Here is an 18,717-nt window from a genome sequence, read left to right as displayed (position 1 = left end):
TCAGACACACCTTTTGGGTGTCCACACCTCCGAATCATGTTTCAAAAGTCTCTTTGAAAACAATTCCTTGAACACACTCCTCACATTCACCTTTTGACTCCACACCACATAAGCCTCGCGCATTAACCGCCACTTTTGACACCAACTACCATATCCCATCTAAACTGATTGACATCGAGTCTAATCACCACCCTAACTAGACCTACCGTGACAGACCACTTGACCAACTTGCTTGAGGTTCATCTATGAGAAGATGACACGTAGCACCTTAGAATCATATCCAAGGGTACATAAACCTTTAGTCTTGACCAAAGGCAGGATCTCTCTCTCTTTCTCTTTAATACACTCATTTTCCATCTTCAGTTAACCTCATAACCACTATTATTGAACCACCATACACAATGGCTCTTCGCCTTACCCTAAGCAAGGTGAACTACCTTACATGATCGTCATATTCATCTTGTGTGATCCTTGTATCCATAATTGGTGTAGTGAACATAAACCACTTCCACCCTCATTTCTTTTTTCTTTTTTTTTTTTTTTGATGGCAAACCCAAAATTAACATCCACACCCATTGAACTCAAGACCAAACTCAAAACACGAACCAAATCCAAACAAATAAAAACTTTGGAAATTATTACTATGATCCTTACAATTATGACACCCTGCCTTACCCATATCAGCAATACTACGAACCTTATCCAAGTTATCAAAGCCAAGCCTATGTTTCCCAAAACCCAAATGTCAACTATCAAAAACTGTCAATGTTGTAACAACAATTCAAAGCTTTCCAAGAACAATTCCAACAATCTTAAAAGCCCCAACAACACTAACAACAAATGTATAAACAACAAAAAGAGCAACACTAACAGGCAGAAATTATAATAAAATATTCTAACCAATCATGTTTTAATATCATTTCTCATTAATTATTGTCACGATAACTTATTATAGTTATTTTGATTGAGAAATGACCATTTTGTCCTTTTAATAGCTCAATATTTATTTTTGGGTCATTTCTCACTTTTGGTAAAATTATAATTTAATCCCTCCCATTTCCCCATTTATTCAATTTGATCCTTACTTACCTAATTTATTTTTCGCTTTGGTCCTTTCACCGTCAGGATATTTGCACTTTTAATCTCTCAACTTTTCCATATTTATATTTTAACCTCAAAAATTTCAATATTATCACCAAAAAAAATATTTAGGCACATCACTTTTCACGTCATTGCAATTTAGTCCTACCTTAAATTAATAGTTTAATACATCCAGCCCTACTTTTCACTCAATTTCTTTTGGTATTCATTAGCTTTCTCTTTAGTGATAAATTTCTATTTTATTTATCATCGAGAATCTATCACATATTTTCTTTGAAATTACACTACTTACGACTAAAGGGTTTTGGATGTTACCGTTTTTCTTTCTTTAATTTTATTTTTTAATGTTATTTGATTTGAGATTATTTAAGAAATGTTAAACTACACCCAATATTACTCTAAAATATGGTTTGTCGTATTTTGATCACTCTAAAATTCTTGATCTCAATTTAGTCACTCTAATTAAGATAATTGATCGAACTAGTCACTCTGTTAATAATTTCGTTAATCTAATAATAGATTGTTGACGTAACACCTTAGCCAATTGAATGACTACAAGTGGCAATTTTTTTTTTACTTTTTGACAAAAATGTTTGGAATAATTACAAAGAAGTCCCTAAGGTTCAGTCAAAAGTAAAAAAAAAGTGTCACATGTCTTCATTTAATTGGATAATGTGCTAAATCAGTAATCTATTAATGAATTAATGAGAATTTTATCTGCCGTGACTAGTTTAATCAATTATCTTAATTATAGTGATCAAATTGAGAAAAAAAATTAAAGTGACCAAATAGGACAAAACTATTTTACAGTGAGCTTGAATGCATTTTACCCTTTAAGAAATTAGAAGACCCCACGCAGGTATTGTGGACGATAACAGGAAAGCCAGCCATCTATCACCACAGCCATCGTTACCTCCCATCTTTAATCAGAGGTATTATATATTTTTATATTATTTCCGGCAAATATTCTTCTTTTCTGTTCATGATTTTTAGGGGTTTTATCTGCTGCTTTCATTTTGAACTTGTTACTTTTAAGTGTTATTTGCGGAAACGTATCTGGGTTTCTTTTTGTTGCTGAGCTTTATGATTAAGTTTCCCCCATAAATTTTGAGGCGATTGCTTAGTAGAACTTTTAGCCGTTCTTGAGATAAACTTGAAAATTTTGCTTCTGGGTATTTCAATAACTGCCTATATCTACAATTTTGCCTAAATTTGAGCAATAACTTGGATATTTGAAGGGGGGGGTCAATCCAATCTCACACTAATGTTCTTAGTTCATTACCAAAAAAAAAAAACCTCTCAAAGCAGTTAACACTTAACAAAGATTAGTACTTCGAAATTTTCAACTTAAATATGAATAATGCCAAAATATACTTTTAATTGATTCTTTGTGTAGTCATTGCGTCTTCCTATAGCATATGGAAAAAAAAACCTGATTCTTTTTCTTGTAAAGGTACTAGACAAATCCTTTTTTATTTTTTTTACTAATTTTTTGGGTGAAAATGCTATTTCTCAGGGAACCAAAAAGATTCATTTTTGTGTAATTCTTTAGCTTGTTTGGAGCAATCTTCAAACTTTTTAAGGTTTTATTTGAAATTTCATACTCTAGAAGTTCAAGGAAGAGGGGCCAAAGATGCAAACAACTTCTCAACTTCATCCAACATATTACTTTTCTAGTAGGTCAGTTTCTCTCTCGCTCCTAAATTCATTCTTTGAACTTCATCTGTGAGATTTAATATCTTTAAACACATTGATTGTAGAAGGAGCTCTATCAGATCCAACAGCAGCATGAAACTCGGAGGTTGGAATTCAAGTCAACTTGGCTTCACTGGAAGAGGTCAGAGTCTTAGATTTCTAACACCAATTCACAAAACTAGATTGTTTGTGATTTCCGACGCAGATGATGGCCATGCATATGCCCCTGTGCTAGAAGAAGACAGCAATACGAACCATGTACCCTCCTCAGAACCTGAAACATTCTTTAGCAAATGGTCTCCTCCAAAGTACTTATGGAGAGGATTATCTGTTCTTGTCCTTGCTGGACAGGTTATCATTCAAACTCTAAAGGGTAAAGTCCACTGGAGGAATACCCTCCAACAACTGGAGAGAGTTGGACCTAAATCAGTTGGAGTTTGTCTTCTAACTTCAGCATTTGTTGGCATGGCCTTTACCATTCAGTTTGTAAGAGAATTTACCCGATTGGGTTTGAACCAATCAGTTGGTGGGGTATTGGCCTTAGCGTTCTCAAGGGAGCTAAGTCCTGTGGTTACATCAATTGTGGTTGCTGGGCGTATTGGCAGTGCATTTGCCGCAGAATTAGGAACGATGCAGGTCTCCGAGCAAACAGACACGCTGAGAGTTCTTGGATCAAACCCTGTTGATTATTTGGTGACACCCAGAGTCATTGCTTCCTCTTTAGCTTTACCATTTTTGACTCTAATGTGTTTCACAGTAGGGATGGCATCAAGTGCGCTGCTGGCTGATAGTGTTTATGGGATTAGCATTAATATCATCTTAGATTCTGCGCAAAGGGCTCTTCGATCATGGGATATAATTAGTGCAATGATTAAGTCTCAAGTGTTTGGTATGATCATATCTATTGTGAGCTGTGCTTGGGGAGTTACCACCATGGGAGGAGCCAAAGGTGTCGGCGAATCAACAACATCAGCTGTGGTTATTTCTCTTGTTGGTATTTTCATGGCTGATTTTGCACTCTCATATTGCTTCTTCCAAGGAGCCGGAGATTCGTTGAAGAACTGTGTATAACCAGGTTGGCCTCTTTGTCAGCATCTAACTCTTTACAGCTTTCTCAATGTTCAATGGATGGCTCCTAGAGGACAGATAACATAGAGGGGAACTATATAGGTTCTGTATAAAGTCTTGCAATCTTTGGCTAGTTTGTCCCTCCCTTTTCTGTTGTCAGTGACTCAACATTACTCTATGTTACTCGGATTTGGGTGTATAAGATATTAATATGCATCCAAGATGGTATGTTGAAATGTTTTAAAGCTTAATTTTTTCACGTAGCTGGAGGGTCCTTAAAGGGTTATAGTTTCACATCCACATCCACATATACATTGAAATACGAGTATTTTAAAAGAATTGTTGCCTGAAGTGATTTTAATTTTATTAGAATGATAAGACATTTTCTTATTTGGAAATCAATGATTGCCACTTTGTGTAAAATGGTTTTATTCACATGCAACATAGTGGCAACTTTTCTGTTTGAAAGAAAGAAATCGGAGGGAAGATCTGTTTTTAGTTTGTTTTATTCATTCAACTTTGAACTTCAAGGATGGAAGTTGCAGTTATACCATTTTCTTTCAATCTTTTTATAATTATTATACAATATTTTTATTTTAAAATCTTGAATTATTTAAATATATATTTACATTTTATTAAGTATAATATAAAAGTGTATATATATAAGATAAATAGTTAACTAATTAAAAATACTTAAATAACTATATAAAATAATAAGTATTAAAATTTTAAATATTTATAAAATATATAAATAATTTATCAATTCAATCTTACATTTCATTAATATTCATTTTCACAAACTAGTTGAATACTTGTGTCAAACATAGTATAAATTTTATTTTATTATTTAATTCAAATATACTTTTTAATAAGTTTTAATAACTTATTATATACATTCTTCCATAAAAAATAATATATACATATATTTTAATTGGTTGTCCTTAATGGTTATTTTTTATTTTAATCTTATCGCTACCGTTGAGTTTGAATTCAAACATACATCTTATCACCACTATTAATGTTTTTAATCTCATCGCCCATCCAAATGGACCATTTAATCACAGATAGAGTGACTAAATATTTGTATTCAAGTCTTCTATTGGCATCAATCTTAATCACAAAAGGACTTATAGTCCAATCTTCAATTAACATCGTTACTAAATTTAATCCTTGAATAACTCGAGACGCTACCATTTATAAGAAAAATAAACCTATACCATCTAATGGAAATATTCCATATGAAATTACAACTTGAACCAAAACAAAATATCATGACTCCTTGAGATTGTTTTTATCCATAACAACATATCTTCATTCATACAATAATTATTTTCTTAATCCTACTGAAATTAATCCCATAGCAAATTTGCTAGACTGAATCATTTTGTTCAAGGGAAAAAGAAAAACAGTAAAATGGAATTACCCTCACCATAGTAGTTATTTAGTCCGCAAAATTAAATTATGAAATCCTAAGTGATAAAAGATCAAAATAAATGGTGGTGAGTCCTTTAATTTAACTTTACAGAAAGTGTAAAGAAACATATCAATTGTTAATAAAACTCACAATATGCAATATGATTACACTACATAAATATAATATGAAATAATAATAATAAGAAAAAAATAAAAGCATGAGATGTCATTAATATTCTTTTTTTTTATTTTACAAAATTGAGAAATTCTTTTTAAAAGAAGAACCCAGAAGTTGCTATATTTTAAATTTATCAAAATTTGGTTATTGGATTTTATAAAATCTAATAACTTATTGTTAAAATTTTACTTTTTTAACTTATTGACATGAAAATAATCAACACTTTATATCCACGAAATAAAAAAAATTCAAATTTATGAATTTATTAAAAAATGGTTAAAGTTTTTTTTAAATACAAGGTTCAAATTTTAATAAATTAAAATAAAAGCATTAATTTTTTTAATTTTTGTGAAGCAGTGATATTCAAAATTTATATAATACATAGTAACTTAAATACAATTACCACAAATAGAAATATATGAACACGAATTACAAGTTGTAAATTGTAATAACTACTCTGGTATATGCAATCAAAAGGATATTCATATGTGGGGTTTGAAGTTTCCATCAATGGAATCAACCTTGCTATGGAGTTTAACCTTTTAATGTCTTCCTTAGATCATAAGTAATATATAGACCACTGACTGATATCCTGTTACATTTTTTCTTTCTCGTTTCACAAGCAATCTATTTCAGCTTTGTTTTTGTTTATGGCTGTGAGCAAAAAATGGTGAAGCAAAGCCACAATTAACTCTGGTTTGCTATTCTTGTTTCCATTGTTTTCTGTTTTGTTTTGTTTTGTTTTGCTTGGATTATTCAGCTCTATCTTATGTCAACAATGAAGTCCCCTTTTTACTTCATAGCTTTACCATGGACAAAGATTCCCAGAATTTTCCCATTGATGGGAAAAGAGATAATCCATGTTCAGGTAAATACATATAAGTTCATCGTCTTCCGAGTAGATTCAATTCTGATTCGCTAAAAGATTGTCGAACACTTAATAAGTGGTTCGATATGTGTTCATCTATCATGAATTAGGGGTTTGGCCCTAGGATTGAAACCCCACAAGGTGCTTTATCTGATATGAATTAGTTTGAAACAAACCAGTTCTTGCTTGAAGTTATTTTCCATAAGAGGATGAAACAATACAAGTGTTTAACCAATAATTCATCGATGGCTTCAGCTGTTTCCGTACCCTTCTATGCTGGCCTCGATGTTGGTCGATATCTTTGGAACTATAACACATCTGTAAGAGATTCTTTGCCTTATGATATCGTCGACTGGCTTCGAAACCGAGCTGAATGGAAACAGTTATGGGGTCGAGACCATTTCTTCGTTGCAGGGAGGATTGCGTCTATTTGCGTAGACCAACCGGAAATCAACCGAATTGGGGGAATAAGCTTATGCCACTACCTGAATCAATGAATATGTCAATGTTATCTATAGAAACAAGCTCTTATTGCAATGAATTTGCCGTACCATATCCGACCTACTTTCATCCATCAACCTACATCGACGTAATCCATTGGCAGAAACAAGTGAGGAGTCGGAAAAGGCGATACCTGTTCTCTTTTGCCGGTGCTCCACATCCAACCATGAATTACTCGATCCGTGTCCAGATTATCAACCAATGTTTAACCTCAAAAAACACATGCAAGTTCCTCGATTGCAACTCCCGTGCAAACAAGTGTGGCACTCCGGTTCAAGTAATCAAGGTGTTTCGCAACTCGATCTTCTGTTTGCAGCCTCCGGGGGACTCATACACTAGGTGTTTGATGTTCGATTCAATCCTGGCAGGCTGCATTCCCGTATTTTTCCATCCTTATTCTGCATATGCACAATAGATATGGTACTTCCCAAAGATTACACCAGCTACTCGGTGTACATTCCTGCAAATGACATCAAACATGGCAGTGTGAGCATAAATGAGAGCCTGTCTCGATTTTCAGAGATCGAGTGGTAGCTATGAGAAAAGAAGTTGTAAAGCTAATCCCAAAGGTGATATGGAGGTCCCAAGTCTGGAATTGAGGATGCATTTGAGATTGCAGTTAAGGGAGTTATTAAGAGAGTGGAGAAAGTTAAGAAATATGCTAAGGAAGAAAAGGATCCCAGTGTCGGATTTGCAGCATGGAACTGTTGGAAGTTGAAATTATCTGTAATAATGGGAGACCCTCCATTGGAGCAATTATTTTAAAGAACAAAGATCAGCTTACAAATACAAAACTTAGACAAACATTAATACATTGCTTATTTATAATCTCCTGATAAGATTTCCCATTGTTTTATATCTTTTCCTTCTAAGTCCGAACCTATGTATCCACCTAACACTAGTTGATTAGGTAAATGGATTCTTCTTTATATTCATTATCAGCCTAAGTAAAACTAATGATGATTGCATGGATTTTATATTAAAGTTGGAAGTTAAAATCTCCGCTGAAGATAATATATACAACGTGTCGAGGGGTTTATCGATTTCAAGTAGATTATAGTTTAAATATTTCTTTCAAAATAAACGGAAATCCCTCAACAATTATAATTTTCGTTTTTAGCACACGCAGATAATACTCGTATTATTTGAATACATCTTATTTTTCTTTTGCTGATGATAGATTCAAATATCCAAACATGCTTTACCTTTTAACATTATTTTTAAAATAAATATGTTGATGTATTACATTTGAATATTTAATCGATTTGCCAGGCAATTGAGAAGGTATTGGCAACCATCCAAATTTAGAAAAGTCAAAGATATGGGTATTAAAATGTTGGCACTGGAAATAAGAGATTTAAGACACTGAAAGTGGGGTTGAAATTTGGCATGAGATATTTGCAATTTTTGGTCCCTAATTGTATGGTGACTTTGCAAGTTGATCCCTGAATCTCAACTATAAATAGGCCTAACTATTTATCATTTTCGATCATCCCCGACATTTGCCATTCTCTCCTTAAGGCATTGTTCTATCTCTTTATTTGTAAATTTTCACTTGTATTTTGGAGTGAAATATATTTGTTAGTGCCTGATAGGTGTCGAATCCACCAATATAAGCCTACGCCTAATTTGAAATTTAAGCAGTATAGGGAGTAGGGTCGATCCCTCAGAGACTGGGTTTACTGCAAATTGTTGTTCTCTTGACCAGATTTATGCCGGGGCAGTTGTTGTGCCCAAGATATTAGGGGAGGATAAAATCGAAAACCTGGAACCTGAAATAAATAAATAAAACGCGTAAAAAGTAAAAGTTGAAAATGAAATAATAAAAAAAACAGTTAAATAAATTTGAAGAAAAATTAATTAGAATAAGCTCAGCTTTAGGCACGGATTTTTCCTCGTCTTTAAACCGATCCTCGAAATTAGATGAACTCCTCTTTTCCAATAAGCTAGTTATAGCTACCAAGGACGCCTCGGACACCAACTCTTCCTTGTGTAAATTAGTTATGGAACGTCTAATAACTAACCCTTACCGGTCGAACAACCACGAAACGTTCGTGATTTAAAACTCCGGCAGCCTTGCGTTCTAGAAGAGCCTAGCCCGAACCAATGTCCTCAACCGCGTGGGGCATTTAAATCCGATTACTACTTCCCTTGACGGAACCAAACAGCTATCTCCACTTGGCACGCCAATGTGTTCACAGAAAACCGATTAGAAACGTTCCTTTCGGAATTCCAACTGCACGTCTAACCACACTAACTCAAACGACGTCTTTTTTGACTTAGTGTTGATTTGACTTTATGATCTGACAAAATCACACTCTTAATCTGGAGAAATAATAAGTACTGGAATTTAGGAATTAATTTGCTCGGGTTCGTAACTCACGGGTTTTGACAAGGCTAATTCCGACCTAAAGCTGAAAATGAATTTAGTTGGCTAAGGTTTGGGGCATGTTGGTATTGGATAAATTAAATAAGGTAAAATGGGTGAAAGGAATGAGTGGCGTGATTTAGTTTAGGGGGCTGGAATTTTGGTGGTGTAATAAAGTGAATTAGCTACTGGAGATGGAAAGAAAGTTTGAAAAGGAAATTGAAAATGGTTTAAGTGGTAACAAGCTGGAAATTAATGGATTGAAAGTAAAGGAAACTAAAAACAACAAACAAATTCGTGAGTAGAAAAGAGAGAATGTATTGAAAGATGAAAGCTTGATATTTCAATTGATTGATCATTAAAATGAACAATGTAGCCTCTATTTATACTAGTGACCTTGCTAAATTAAGAGCCAACTAGTATAGAAAATCAAGGAAAAATATTCCATGATATAAAAAATATCCCAAAATAATCTCCCACTAAGTCAACAATTTCAGCTAATTATTCTTGGAAAAATTCTACTTTGGCCCTCCTTCTTTACTTCTTTCTTCAATCTAGCCCAATTGTTTTCTTTTTCTTCTATTTAGCCCCAAATTGCACCCCTGCACAAAATTCAACAAAAACATGGAAAAATTAGTGGTGCACTCTCATAAATTAACCAATTTAATTACATAAAATATGTAACTTTGGCATTTAATCAGTGCCCGAGGACGTAGGCAAAATTTGCTGAACCTCGTTAAAATTCTTGTGTTCTTTATTGTTTATTTTGCATATTTTGTGAGAGTGATTGTAGTGATTTATTGTGCGGTTAAATTACGATAGAGGGATATTCTGGCTAGGAAAGACTTGGTACTTAAGTGATCCACGTGATCCACCTCTCTTTCCTGGGAATTGAACTTAGTGTGATTTTTCAGTACAATAATTTTACTCTTTTACACGCTTCCGCACAACAATTGGTATCAGCGTCAAGTTCATACTTGGGGAATACAACCGTTTACGATACTTTGTGTATACGGTATTGCTCATCCATGGCACTATTCACGTCGACGGTACTGATCACATATACAGTAGTTGAGATTGAGGAGAAAAATGGCATAGGCATCGTCATCAGCAAAGACTACTATGACCAATGCAAAATTTAAAGTAGAGAAATTTGATGGTACCAATAATTTTGGTATGTGGCAATGTGAGATCCTGGATGTCTTATGTCAGCAAGAGCTGGATATAGCCTTTGAAGAAAAACCTTACAAGATGGATGACAAAGAGTGGGCTAAGATCAATAGACATGCGTGTGGTACAATCCGCCTATGTTTGGCCAAAGAGCAGAAGTACTCTGTCATGAGGGAGACATAAGCGAAAAAGTTGTGGAAGAAAAGTTTCTAACAAAAAGTCTTGAAAATAGGCTTTATATGAAAAAAAAACTTTATCGATTCACGTATGCACCTGGTATGTCGATAAATGACCATGTGAACTAATTCAATAAAATTTTAGCAAACTTGCTAAATTTGGATGAGAAATTTGAAGATGAAGACAATGCATTATTGTTGTTGAATTCTCTTCCTGATGAATATGATCATCTTACCACCACATTGCTTCATGGGAAGGATACGATCACATTTTCTGCAGTCTGTAGTGCATTGTATAGATCTGAGACTCGAAAGAAAGATAAAAGAGATCATAGAGATACAACTGTTGAAGTCTTAACAGTAAGAGGTTGTTCGCACAGCTACAAACCTGGTAGAATGAGTAAGTCCAAAGAAAGACCTGCCAAAGATGAATGTGCTTTTTGTTGTGAGAAAGGGTATTGAAAAAAGAATTATCCTAAGTTAAAAAAGGGCAAGGCTATTTCTGATGCATGTGTAGCGGAGCATGATGAGGAGTCAGACTTTAGCTTGGTTGGCATGTCAATGGTATGTCATACAGATGAGTGGATTTTGGATTCGGGATGTACTTACCATATGTGTCGTAATAAGGACTAGTTTTCTAGTCTTAAAGAACTAGAATGTGGAGTTGTTTTTATGGGCAATGACAGTGCTTGTAAGACAATGGGAGTACGTAAAATCCAATTGAAGAATCACGACGGCTTAATCCAAGTCTTGACAGATTTTTGCTACGTACCTAGCTTGAAGAAAAATATCATCTCATTAGGGGTCCTAAAATCTAAATGGCTCACAATCACTTTGAGAGATGGATTACTAAAGGTAGTAGCTGGGGTATTGACGGTGATGAAAGGCACAAGAAGAAATAACATGTACTATTTAAATAGAAGTACAGTTATTGGATCAGCATCAACAGCTTCTATGAAAGATGCAGATTCAGAGGCTACCAGGTTATGGCATATGCGATTGGGACATGCTGGTGAAAAAGATTTGCAAAATTTGGCGAAGCAAGGCTTGTTAAAAGGTGCAAATTCTTGCAAATTGGAATTCTGTGAACATTGTGTTCTGGGCAAGTAGGCAAGGGTAAAATTTGGTTCAGCAAGTCACAATACGAAAGGAATTCTGGACTACGTTCACAGTGATGTGTGGGGACCTACCAAAGTGGCTTCTTTGGGAGGTATGCATTATTTTGTTACTTTTGTCGATGATTATTCAAGAAAAGTATGGGTGTATCTAATGAAAAGAAAAAGTGAGGTTTTGGATGCATTCTGAAATGGAAGAAGATGGTGGAGACTCAAATTGGTCGAAAGGTCAAACGACTTCGATCAGACAATGGTACTGAGTACAGGAATGATTCATTTCTACAAGTATGTCAAGATGAGGGCATTGTGCGACACTTCACTGTTCGGGATACACCACAACAGAATGGGGTGGCAGAATGTATGAATCGGACTATACAGGAGAAATTTCGATGTATGTTGTCCAATGCTGGATTGGGTAAGGAATTTTGGGCCGAGGCAGTTACATATGCATGCCATCTAATTAACCGGTTGCCATCAGCTACAATAAATGGAAAAACTCCTATAGAGATGTGGACTAGTAAACTTGCTACTGATTATGATTCTTTACATGTTTTTTGTTCCACTGCATATTATCATGTAAAAGAGTCTAAGTTAGAGCCAAGAGCAAATAAAACATTATTCGTAGGTATAACTGGTGGAGTAAAAGGATACCGTCTCTGGTGTCCTGATACAAGGAAGATTGTTTTCAGTAGAGATGTGACTTTTAATGAATCAACCATGATGAAGAACAAGGATTCACAAAAGGATGACAAAACCAGTAGTACTTTGCAGCAGGTGGAGCTTGAAAAGGTTAATGATGATCCAGCTAATATTGAAGGAACAAATGATGATGAAGTTTCGACCTAAGAACTTCTACAGAAACAAGATTCAATTACATATAGGAGGAAAAGAAGAGAGATTCGTATGCCTACTCGCTTTGATGATATGGTGACCTATGCACTTCCAATTGCAGATGATGATGTTCTTTCTATTTACACAGAAGCAATAAGTAACCTTGATGGTGTAAAGTGGAAGCAAGCTATGAATGAAGAAATGCAGTCTCTTAATAAAAATAGAACTTGGGAGTAGGTGACACTGCCCAAAGGAAAGAAGGCAATTGGATGTAAATGGGTATATGCAAAGAATGAAGGATTTCCTAGTAAAAATGAAATTCGATACAAGGCTAGATTGGTAGCAAAGGGTTACGTTCAGAAAGAAGGAATAGATTACAATGAAGTGTTTTCTCTAGTTGTGAAGTATTCATCTATTCGGATTTTGCTAGCCTTGGTTGAACAATATAATCTTGAACTAGTTCAGCTTGATGTGAAGACCGCGTTTTTACACGGTGATTTGGAAGAGGAAATCTATATGACTCAGTCAGATGGATTCAAGGTTGCTAATAAAGAAAATTAGGTTTGCAAACTGACAAAGTCGCTTTATGGATTAAAACAATCTCCGAGGCAGTGGTACAAGCAATTTGATCAGTTCATGAAAGGGTAAAGGTACACAATAAGTAAATTTGATTATTGTGTGTATTTTCAGAAGCTACAAGAAGGAATTTTCATATATTTTCTCTTATATATTGATGATATGTTGATAGCATCTAAGAGCAAAGTTGAAATTAAGAGATTGAAGACTCAACTCAACCTTGAGTTTGAGATGAAAGATCTAGGTGAAGCTAAAAAGATTTTTGGCATGAAAATATGTAAAGATAGAGCTCAGGGCAGAGTTAGCTTGTCTCAGAAGCAATATTTGAAGAAGGTACTACAGCAGTTTGAGATGAACGAGCAGACAAAACCTGTAAATACCCCGTTGGCTTCTCATTTTAAGCTTTCTGCACAACTATCTCCTTTGACGAATACAGAACAAGAATACATGTTACAAGTTTCGTATTCTAATGCAGTAGGTAGCTTGATGTATGTAATGGTGTGTACAAGGCCCGACATTTCACAGGCAGTTAGTATAGTGAGCAGGTATATGCATAATCCTGAAAAAGGACATTGGCAAGCTATGAAATGGATTCTAAGGTATATTCAGAAGACCATGGATTTTCGATTACTGTTCAAGCAAGATACTACACTTGGTAAAAGTGTTATTGGGTACGTTGATTCTGACTATGCCGGTGATTTGGACAAACGAAGATCAACCACCAGTTATGTGTTTACACTTGCTGGAGGACCAATAAGTTGGAAGTCTACACTGCTGTCTACAGTTGCGTTGTCAACCATAGAAGTCGAATACATGACTGTAACAGAGGTTGTATAGGAAACTATTTGGTTACAAGGTATGGTTAAAACCTTGGGACTGATTCAGGAGCATATTAACATGTATTGTGATAGTCAAAGTGCTATTCATTTAGCAAAAAATCAAATCTATCATGCACGTACAAAGCATATCGACGTAAGATTCCATTTTGTGCGAGAAATTATTGATGAGGGAAAAATTTATCTTCAGAATATTAAGACTGCAGATAATCCCGCAAATATGATGACCAAGGTGGTAACAACAACCAAGTTCGAATATTGTTTGAACTTGGTCAATATCCTGCAAGTTTAACAGTTGAAGAAGGCACTATCAAGTATTGTTGTCAAAGGCAGAAAGAATTGTGTGAAGATACGATTATCCTAATCAAATCTTCAAGATGGAGATTATTGGAAACCATCCATATTTAGAAAAGTCAAAGATATGGGTATCAAAATGTTGGCACTGGAAATAAGAGATTTAAGGCACTGAAAGTGGGATTAAATTTGGCATGAGATATTTGCAATTTTTGGTCCCTAATTGTATGGTGACTTTGCAAGTTGTTCCCTGAATCTCAACTATAAATAGGCCTAACCATTTATCATTTTCGATCATCCCCGACATTTGCCATTCTCTCCTTAAGGCATTGTTCTCTCTCTTTATTTGTAAATTTTCACTTGTATTTTGGAGTGAAATATATTTGTTAGTACCCGAGGACGTAGGCAAAATTTGCTGAACCTCGTTAAAATTCTTATGTTCTTTATTGTTCATTTTACATATTTTGTAAGAGTGATTGTAATAATTTATTGTGCGGTTAAATTACGATAGAATGATATTCTAGCTAGGAAAGACCTAGTACTTAAGTGATCCACGTGATCCACCTCTCTTTCCTGAGAATTAAACTTAATGTGATTTTTCAGTACAATAATTTTACTCTTTTACACACTTCCACACAACAGAAGGGTTATTAGGGGAAAAATCATCATTTGTATTATCCACATGAACATTGAATATTGATATTTATGTATTTAAAGGATTATATCTCAATACTATTTTTTAAATGATTTCAAACAGAAATGCTAGACATGTGTAAAAGAACAAAAAATACGAGTAATATATGTAAATATTATCATGCAACTTGATAGAAACTTTTTCTTTATTAACCTGGAATCGACATTCTGAACATATTACAAACGTGGATATAGCTACAACCAAGCTTGCACAATCTATCACCAAAAGCCGTTTTATTATTAAATCTCACAGAAAATTTATTCTAAAAACAAAGTAGAGGCCTTACATTAGGTCCATAACTCATCTTGAAGATTGTATTGATTTGAACAAGTATGCTCTCATTTAAGGTTTCCATGAAGACAAGGGAGGAGTATCCGATTCATAGTAGGTTGCGACAGTGCCACCATATCGGTCTCCCTTCACTGAATCTGCTGAAGCAATGGATTCTAGCTCTGCCATCTCTTCGGGTGTTAATTTCACGGACAAAGCTCCAATGTTCTGATTGAAGTTTTCGATCTTGGTAGTTCCAGGAATGGGACAGACATCGTTCCCTTGGTGATGGACCCAGGCCAATGCAAGCTGTGATGGGGTGCATCCCTTCTTCACTGCTATCTCATTAACTCGCTCGTACAGGCGTTTGTTATGCTCCATATTTTCTGGCTGGAACCTTGGGAGATACTGCAACAAATGAAAATTCATTCAAATGATTATCTTATACCAGCACCAGCCCTTTCTCTGTAAATAATATAGATTCATATTTCAAGACATTTTAGAAAGCCTTCACTCAAATTTTGTTTTAAACTTATAAAAGAACCACTAAAGAGATATTTGCAGCCTAGCAAAACTCAAGGGAGGGACCATATTTAGGGACAAAAATATTATGGTTAGCCCTCTGCCTGGAAAGAGGAGAATATTGCAGAACAATTTAAGCATTAAGAAAAATAGTAGCCATCATGCCTGGAAGCTCTTAAACATAGTTATGTCAGTATTCCTGTAGATTCTATCTGATTCACATGTATCATTTAGGACAATCTACCAAGAACATGAAATTAGATATGCCAAAAAGTAACAGATAAATCATTTTCTTATGAACAAATATGCAATTGTGAAACACAGTTACAAAGAACAAACCTTTCTAAAGTCACCTTCGGACAAAGTTTCCATCATTTTGGGGCCAGATGAAAAGAACCCTCTTCCCAGAGGACTGTAAGCAACAATCCCAATCCCAAGTTCCCTGAGAAATTCAAAAGAATCACATCAAAATAAAGAAACCCAAATCAGTAACTTTTTCAACAAAATTGGTCAAGTCCCTTATTGATAAACAACCTGCAAGTAGGAATTATGTCAGCCTCAACATCTCTAGACCACAATGACCACTCCAATTGCACAGCAGTTATTGGATGAACCGCATGAGCCCTCCTAATGGTCGATGCAGAAGCCTCGGATAAACCTATGTACTTCACTTTACCTTCTTCAACTAGTTTCTTCAGTTCTCCAATCTGGGTATTTAAAAACAATCCATAATACAGATCAGAATAAAGAAGAAAACGTAAGGCAAAGGACAAAAGTTAAACACAAAAACAAACCGTGACTTCAATGGGAACCCTTGTATCCACCCGATGCTGATAATAAAGATCAATGCAATCAACACCAAGACGTTTCAAGCTACCTTCACAAGCAGCCCTTACATAAACAGGGTCACCTCGGATTTCCCTTTTTCCATCAGTATAATCTATACCGAACTTAGTAGCCAACTCAACCTTGTTTCTTACACCATCTTTTAGGGCCTTACCAAGAAGGATTTCATTGGTATGTGGACCGTAAACATCAGAGGTGTCAAGAAAGGTAACTCCAGAGTTGATAGCATGGTGGATGAGAGCTATCATGTCGGGTTCAGGCTTTGGAGGACCATAGAAAGCTGACATCCCCATGCATCCAAGGCCTTGTGCCGACACTTCCAGGCCCTGAGAACCCAACTTGATCCTCCCAACGTTTGTGGCGGCCATGTTTTCAGTGGTGGCTCTGGTGAATAGTTTTGAGTATGTGAGGGTGATTGAGGAAGGATGGAATGGATGGTTAAGTGAGGGGTAGAGACTTAAAAGGACGATGAAATTCGAAATCGATGGCGTAACGCTCAATGTTATAGTGGCTCAAATGACGTAAGGACCTATGCAACACTTTGACCTATCCTGCCAAGCTCATTCTAGGTTCCGTGCCGTCTTTACCAACCGCTCATTAGATTTTTATGGTAAAGACTAAAGTGTTAATGTCGTTAGATTGTGTACAGTAAATTCTAGGGTTTTTTATAAAAATATTATAAAAAAATAAAAATTTACTAAAATATTATAACTTTTTTTATTTACTAATATATATATTTTTATTTACTAAAATGTATAAAAAACCAAAAAAAACACAAAAAAAAGGAGACTGATGTGACGGTTTACTGGTATCGACTTACTAGAACTTATTTTTCGTATGCAGCGTACGAGTTAGAGCCACATATTTTCCGGCAAAGAATGATCCGACTTGAGAGTGACATGGAGGGGCAGACAAACACATCTTTCCGACAATGGTTGCGCACAATGGAGCCGTGGCAGTAGGCTCAAAGTTTTGACGAGGGCTTTCGTTATGGCCACATGACCACAAACTTAGTGGAGGGGATCAACGCTATCTTGTTGAAAACACGTCATCTTCCGATTGCATCGGTATTTTCTGCTACTTTCTACAGGCTGGCTACTTTGATGCCAAGAATGGGTCAGAGCAAGTCGACCAGATTCAGGCGGGACATGTGTTTGTCGAACATGTCCGGGATGCAATGGTCGTAAACCGTCGGTTGGCGAGGTCAATGAATGTGGAAATATATTCACGACGACTGGAAACGTTTCGAGTTACTGAGAACATCGATCGTCGACCTAGGTCCTACGGAGTTGATCTTCGGAACAGACGGTGCGAGTGCAGGAAGTTCGAAACACTTCATTATCCCTGTGCGCATGTCATCGCAGCGTGTGCTAAAGTCAACCTTGATGCTGAACAATATGTCGATGATGTGTACACGCTAGAGCGCACATTGCGTGTCTGGGAGAATGAGTTCCCCGTCCTGCCGGACCTATCTACGTGGGAGGTGCCGCCGATCACTTTCGAGCTTGTCCCAGATAGAGGGCTACGGAGGAATCCAAGGGGTCGTCCGCAGTCAAGTAGAATCCGTAATGAGATGGACATTAGGGAGAAATCTGACGGAAAGCGTTGTGGAATATGCAGGTTAAGTGGTCATAGCCGGAACAAATGCCCTAACCGAAACTTTCATGTTGGGCAGTCGTCGGGATCGGGTCGAAATTGAGCTAATGCTATAAAATTTTTAGGTATATTGTTATAAAAGGTAATTTTATTAATAGTAAACTTTTTTATTCGGTTAATGCTTACGCTTAAATTGTATCCAAATTGTTTGCAGATTAAGTTATAAAATACCATGTGCGCATTTGGAATTATTAAAATTATATCGAAAATAGAGGCATTCATAATTCGATTGAGCTTTAATATAATGAAAAAAATAGAATAATGGATATTTATACATAAAATTCAGAAGTAAGCAAAAACTAAAATACAAATATTAAATTTATACAAAAAGTACCCTAAACCCCTAAAATTGATGGTTCGATGGTGTTGTCCGGGGGGTATACCTACGCGGAGGTCAACGCTCACGGCCTGGGCGACGACTAACATCCTCATCGTCCGTAGGTGGGGGTGTGAAAAACATAGAGGAAAGGTCCTGTTGCTCGTTTGCCGCCGACGAACTTGAACCATCATGAGTCCCATAATGCTGCGGATACTGTCGG

General features: G+C 35.7%; 3 protein-coding genes across 8 annotated transcripts; 2 read left to right on the top strand and 1 right to left on the bottom strand.

The window, feature by feature from the left end:
- The first annotated feature begins 1,895 nt into the window (after positions 1-1,895).
- On the top strand, positions 1,896-4,115 carry LOC107914719 (protein TRIGALACTOSYLDIACYLGLYCEROL 1, chloroplastic). 6 transcript variants are annotated; one of them, XM_041102270.1, is made up of 4 exons: positions 1,896-2,033; positions 2,711-2,781; positions 2,862-3,054; positions 3,148-4,115. In XM_041102270.1, exons 2-4 carry the CDS (start codon positions 2,735-2,737, stop codon positions 3,865-3,867), a joined length of 960 nt encoding a protein of 319 aa, XP_040958204.1. In that variant the 5' UTR covers positions 1,896-2,033; positions 2,711-2,734; the 3' UTR covers positions 3,868-4,115. The 6 variants fall into 6 exon arrangements, with proteins under 6 accessions (XP_040958204.1, XP_016699225.2, XP_016699223.2 ...); XM_041102269.1 differs by having other exon boundaries at positions 1,911-2,033; positions 2,618-2,781; XM_016843736.2 differs by having other exon boundaries at positions 2,865-4,115.
- Positions 4,116-6,693: 2,578 nt separating this feature from the next.
- Positions 6,694-7,601, top strand: LOC107915416 (probable xyloglucan galactosyltransferase GT14). The gene has a single exon (XM_041102268.1). The coding sequence runs from the start codon at positions 6,697-6,699 to the stop codon at positions 7,237-7,239; it is 543 nt and encodes a 180-aa protein (XP_040958202.1). The 5' UTR covers positions 6,694-6,696; the 3' UTR covers positions 7,240-7,601.
- Positions 7,602-15,011: 7,410 nt separating this feature from the next.
- On the bottom strand, positions 15,012-17,158 carry LOC107914717 (probable aldo-keto reductase 2). The gene is made up of 4 exons (XM_016843732.2): positions 16,471-17,158; positions 16,211-16,383; positions 16,016-16,118; positions 15,012-15,562 (listed from the first exon to the last, which is right to left on the bottom strand). The coding sequence occupies exons 1-4, from the start codon at positions 16,888-16,890 to the stop codon at positions 15,227-15,229; spliced, it is 1,032 nt and encodes a 343-aa protein (XP_016699221.1). The 5' UTR covers positions 16,891-17,158; the 3' UTR covers positions 15,012-15,226.
- Positions 17,159-18,717: the final 1,559 nt, after the last annotated feature.

This window comes from Gossypium hirsutum, chromosome D10 (genome assembly GCF_007990345.1).
Source record: "Gossypium hirsutum isolate 1008001.06 chromosome D10, Gossypium_hirsutum_v2.1, whole genome shotgun sequence".
NCBI classification, from domain to species: domain Eukaryota; kingdom Viridiplantae; phylum Streptophyta; class Magnoliopsida; order Malvales; family Malvaceae; genus Gossypium; species Gossypium hirsutum.
This window is presented reverse-complemented; position numbering and strand designations above follow the sequence as displayed.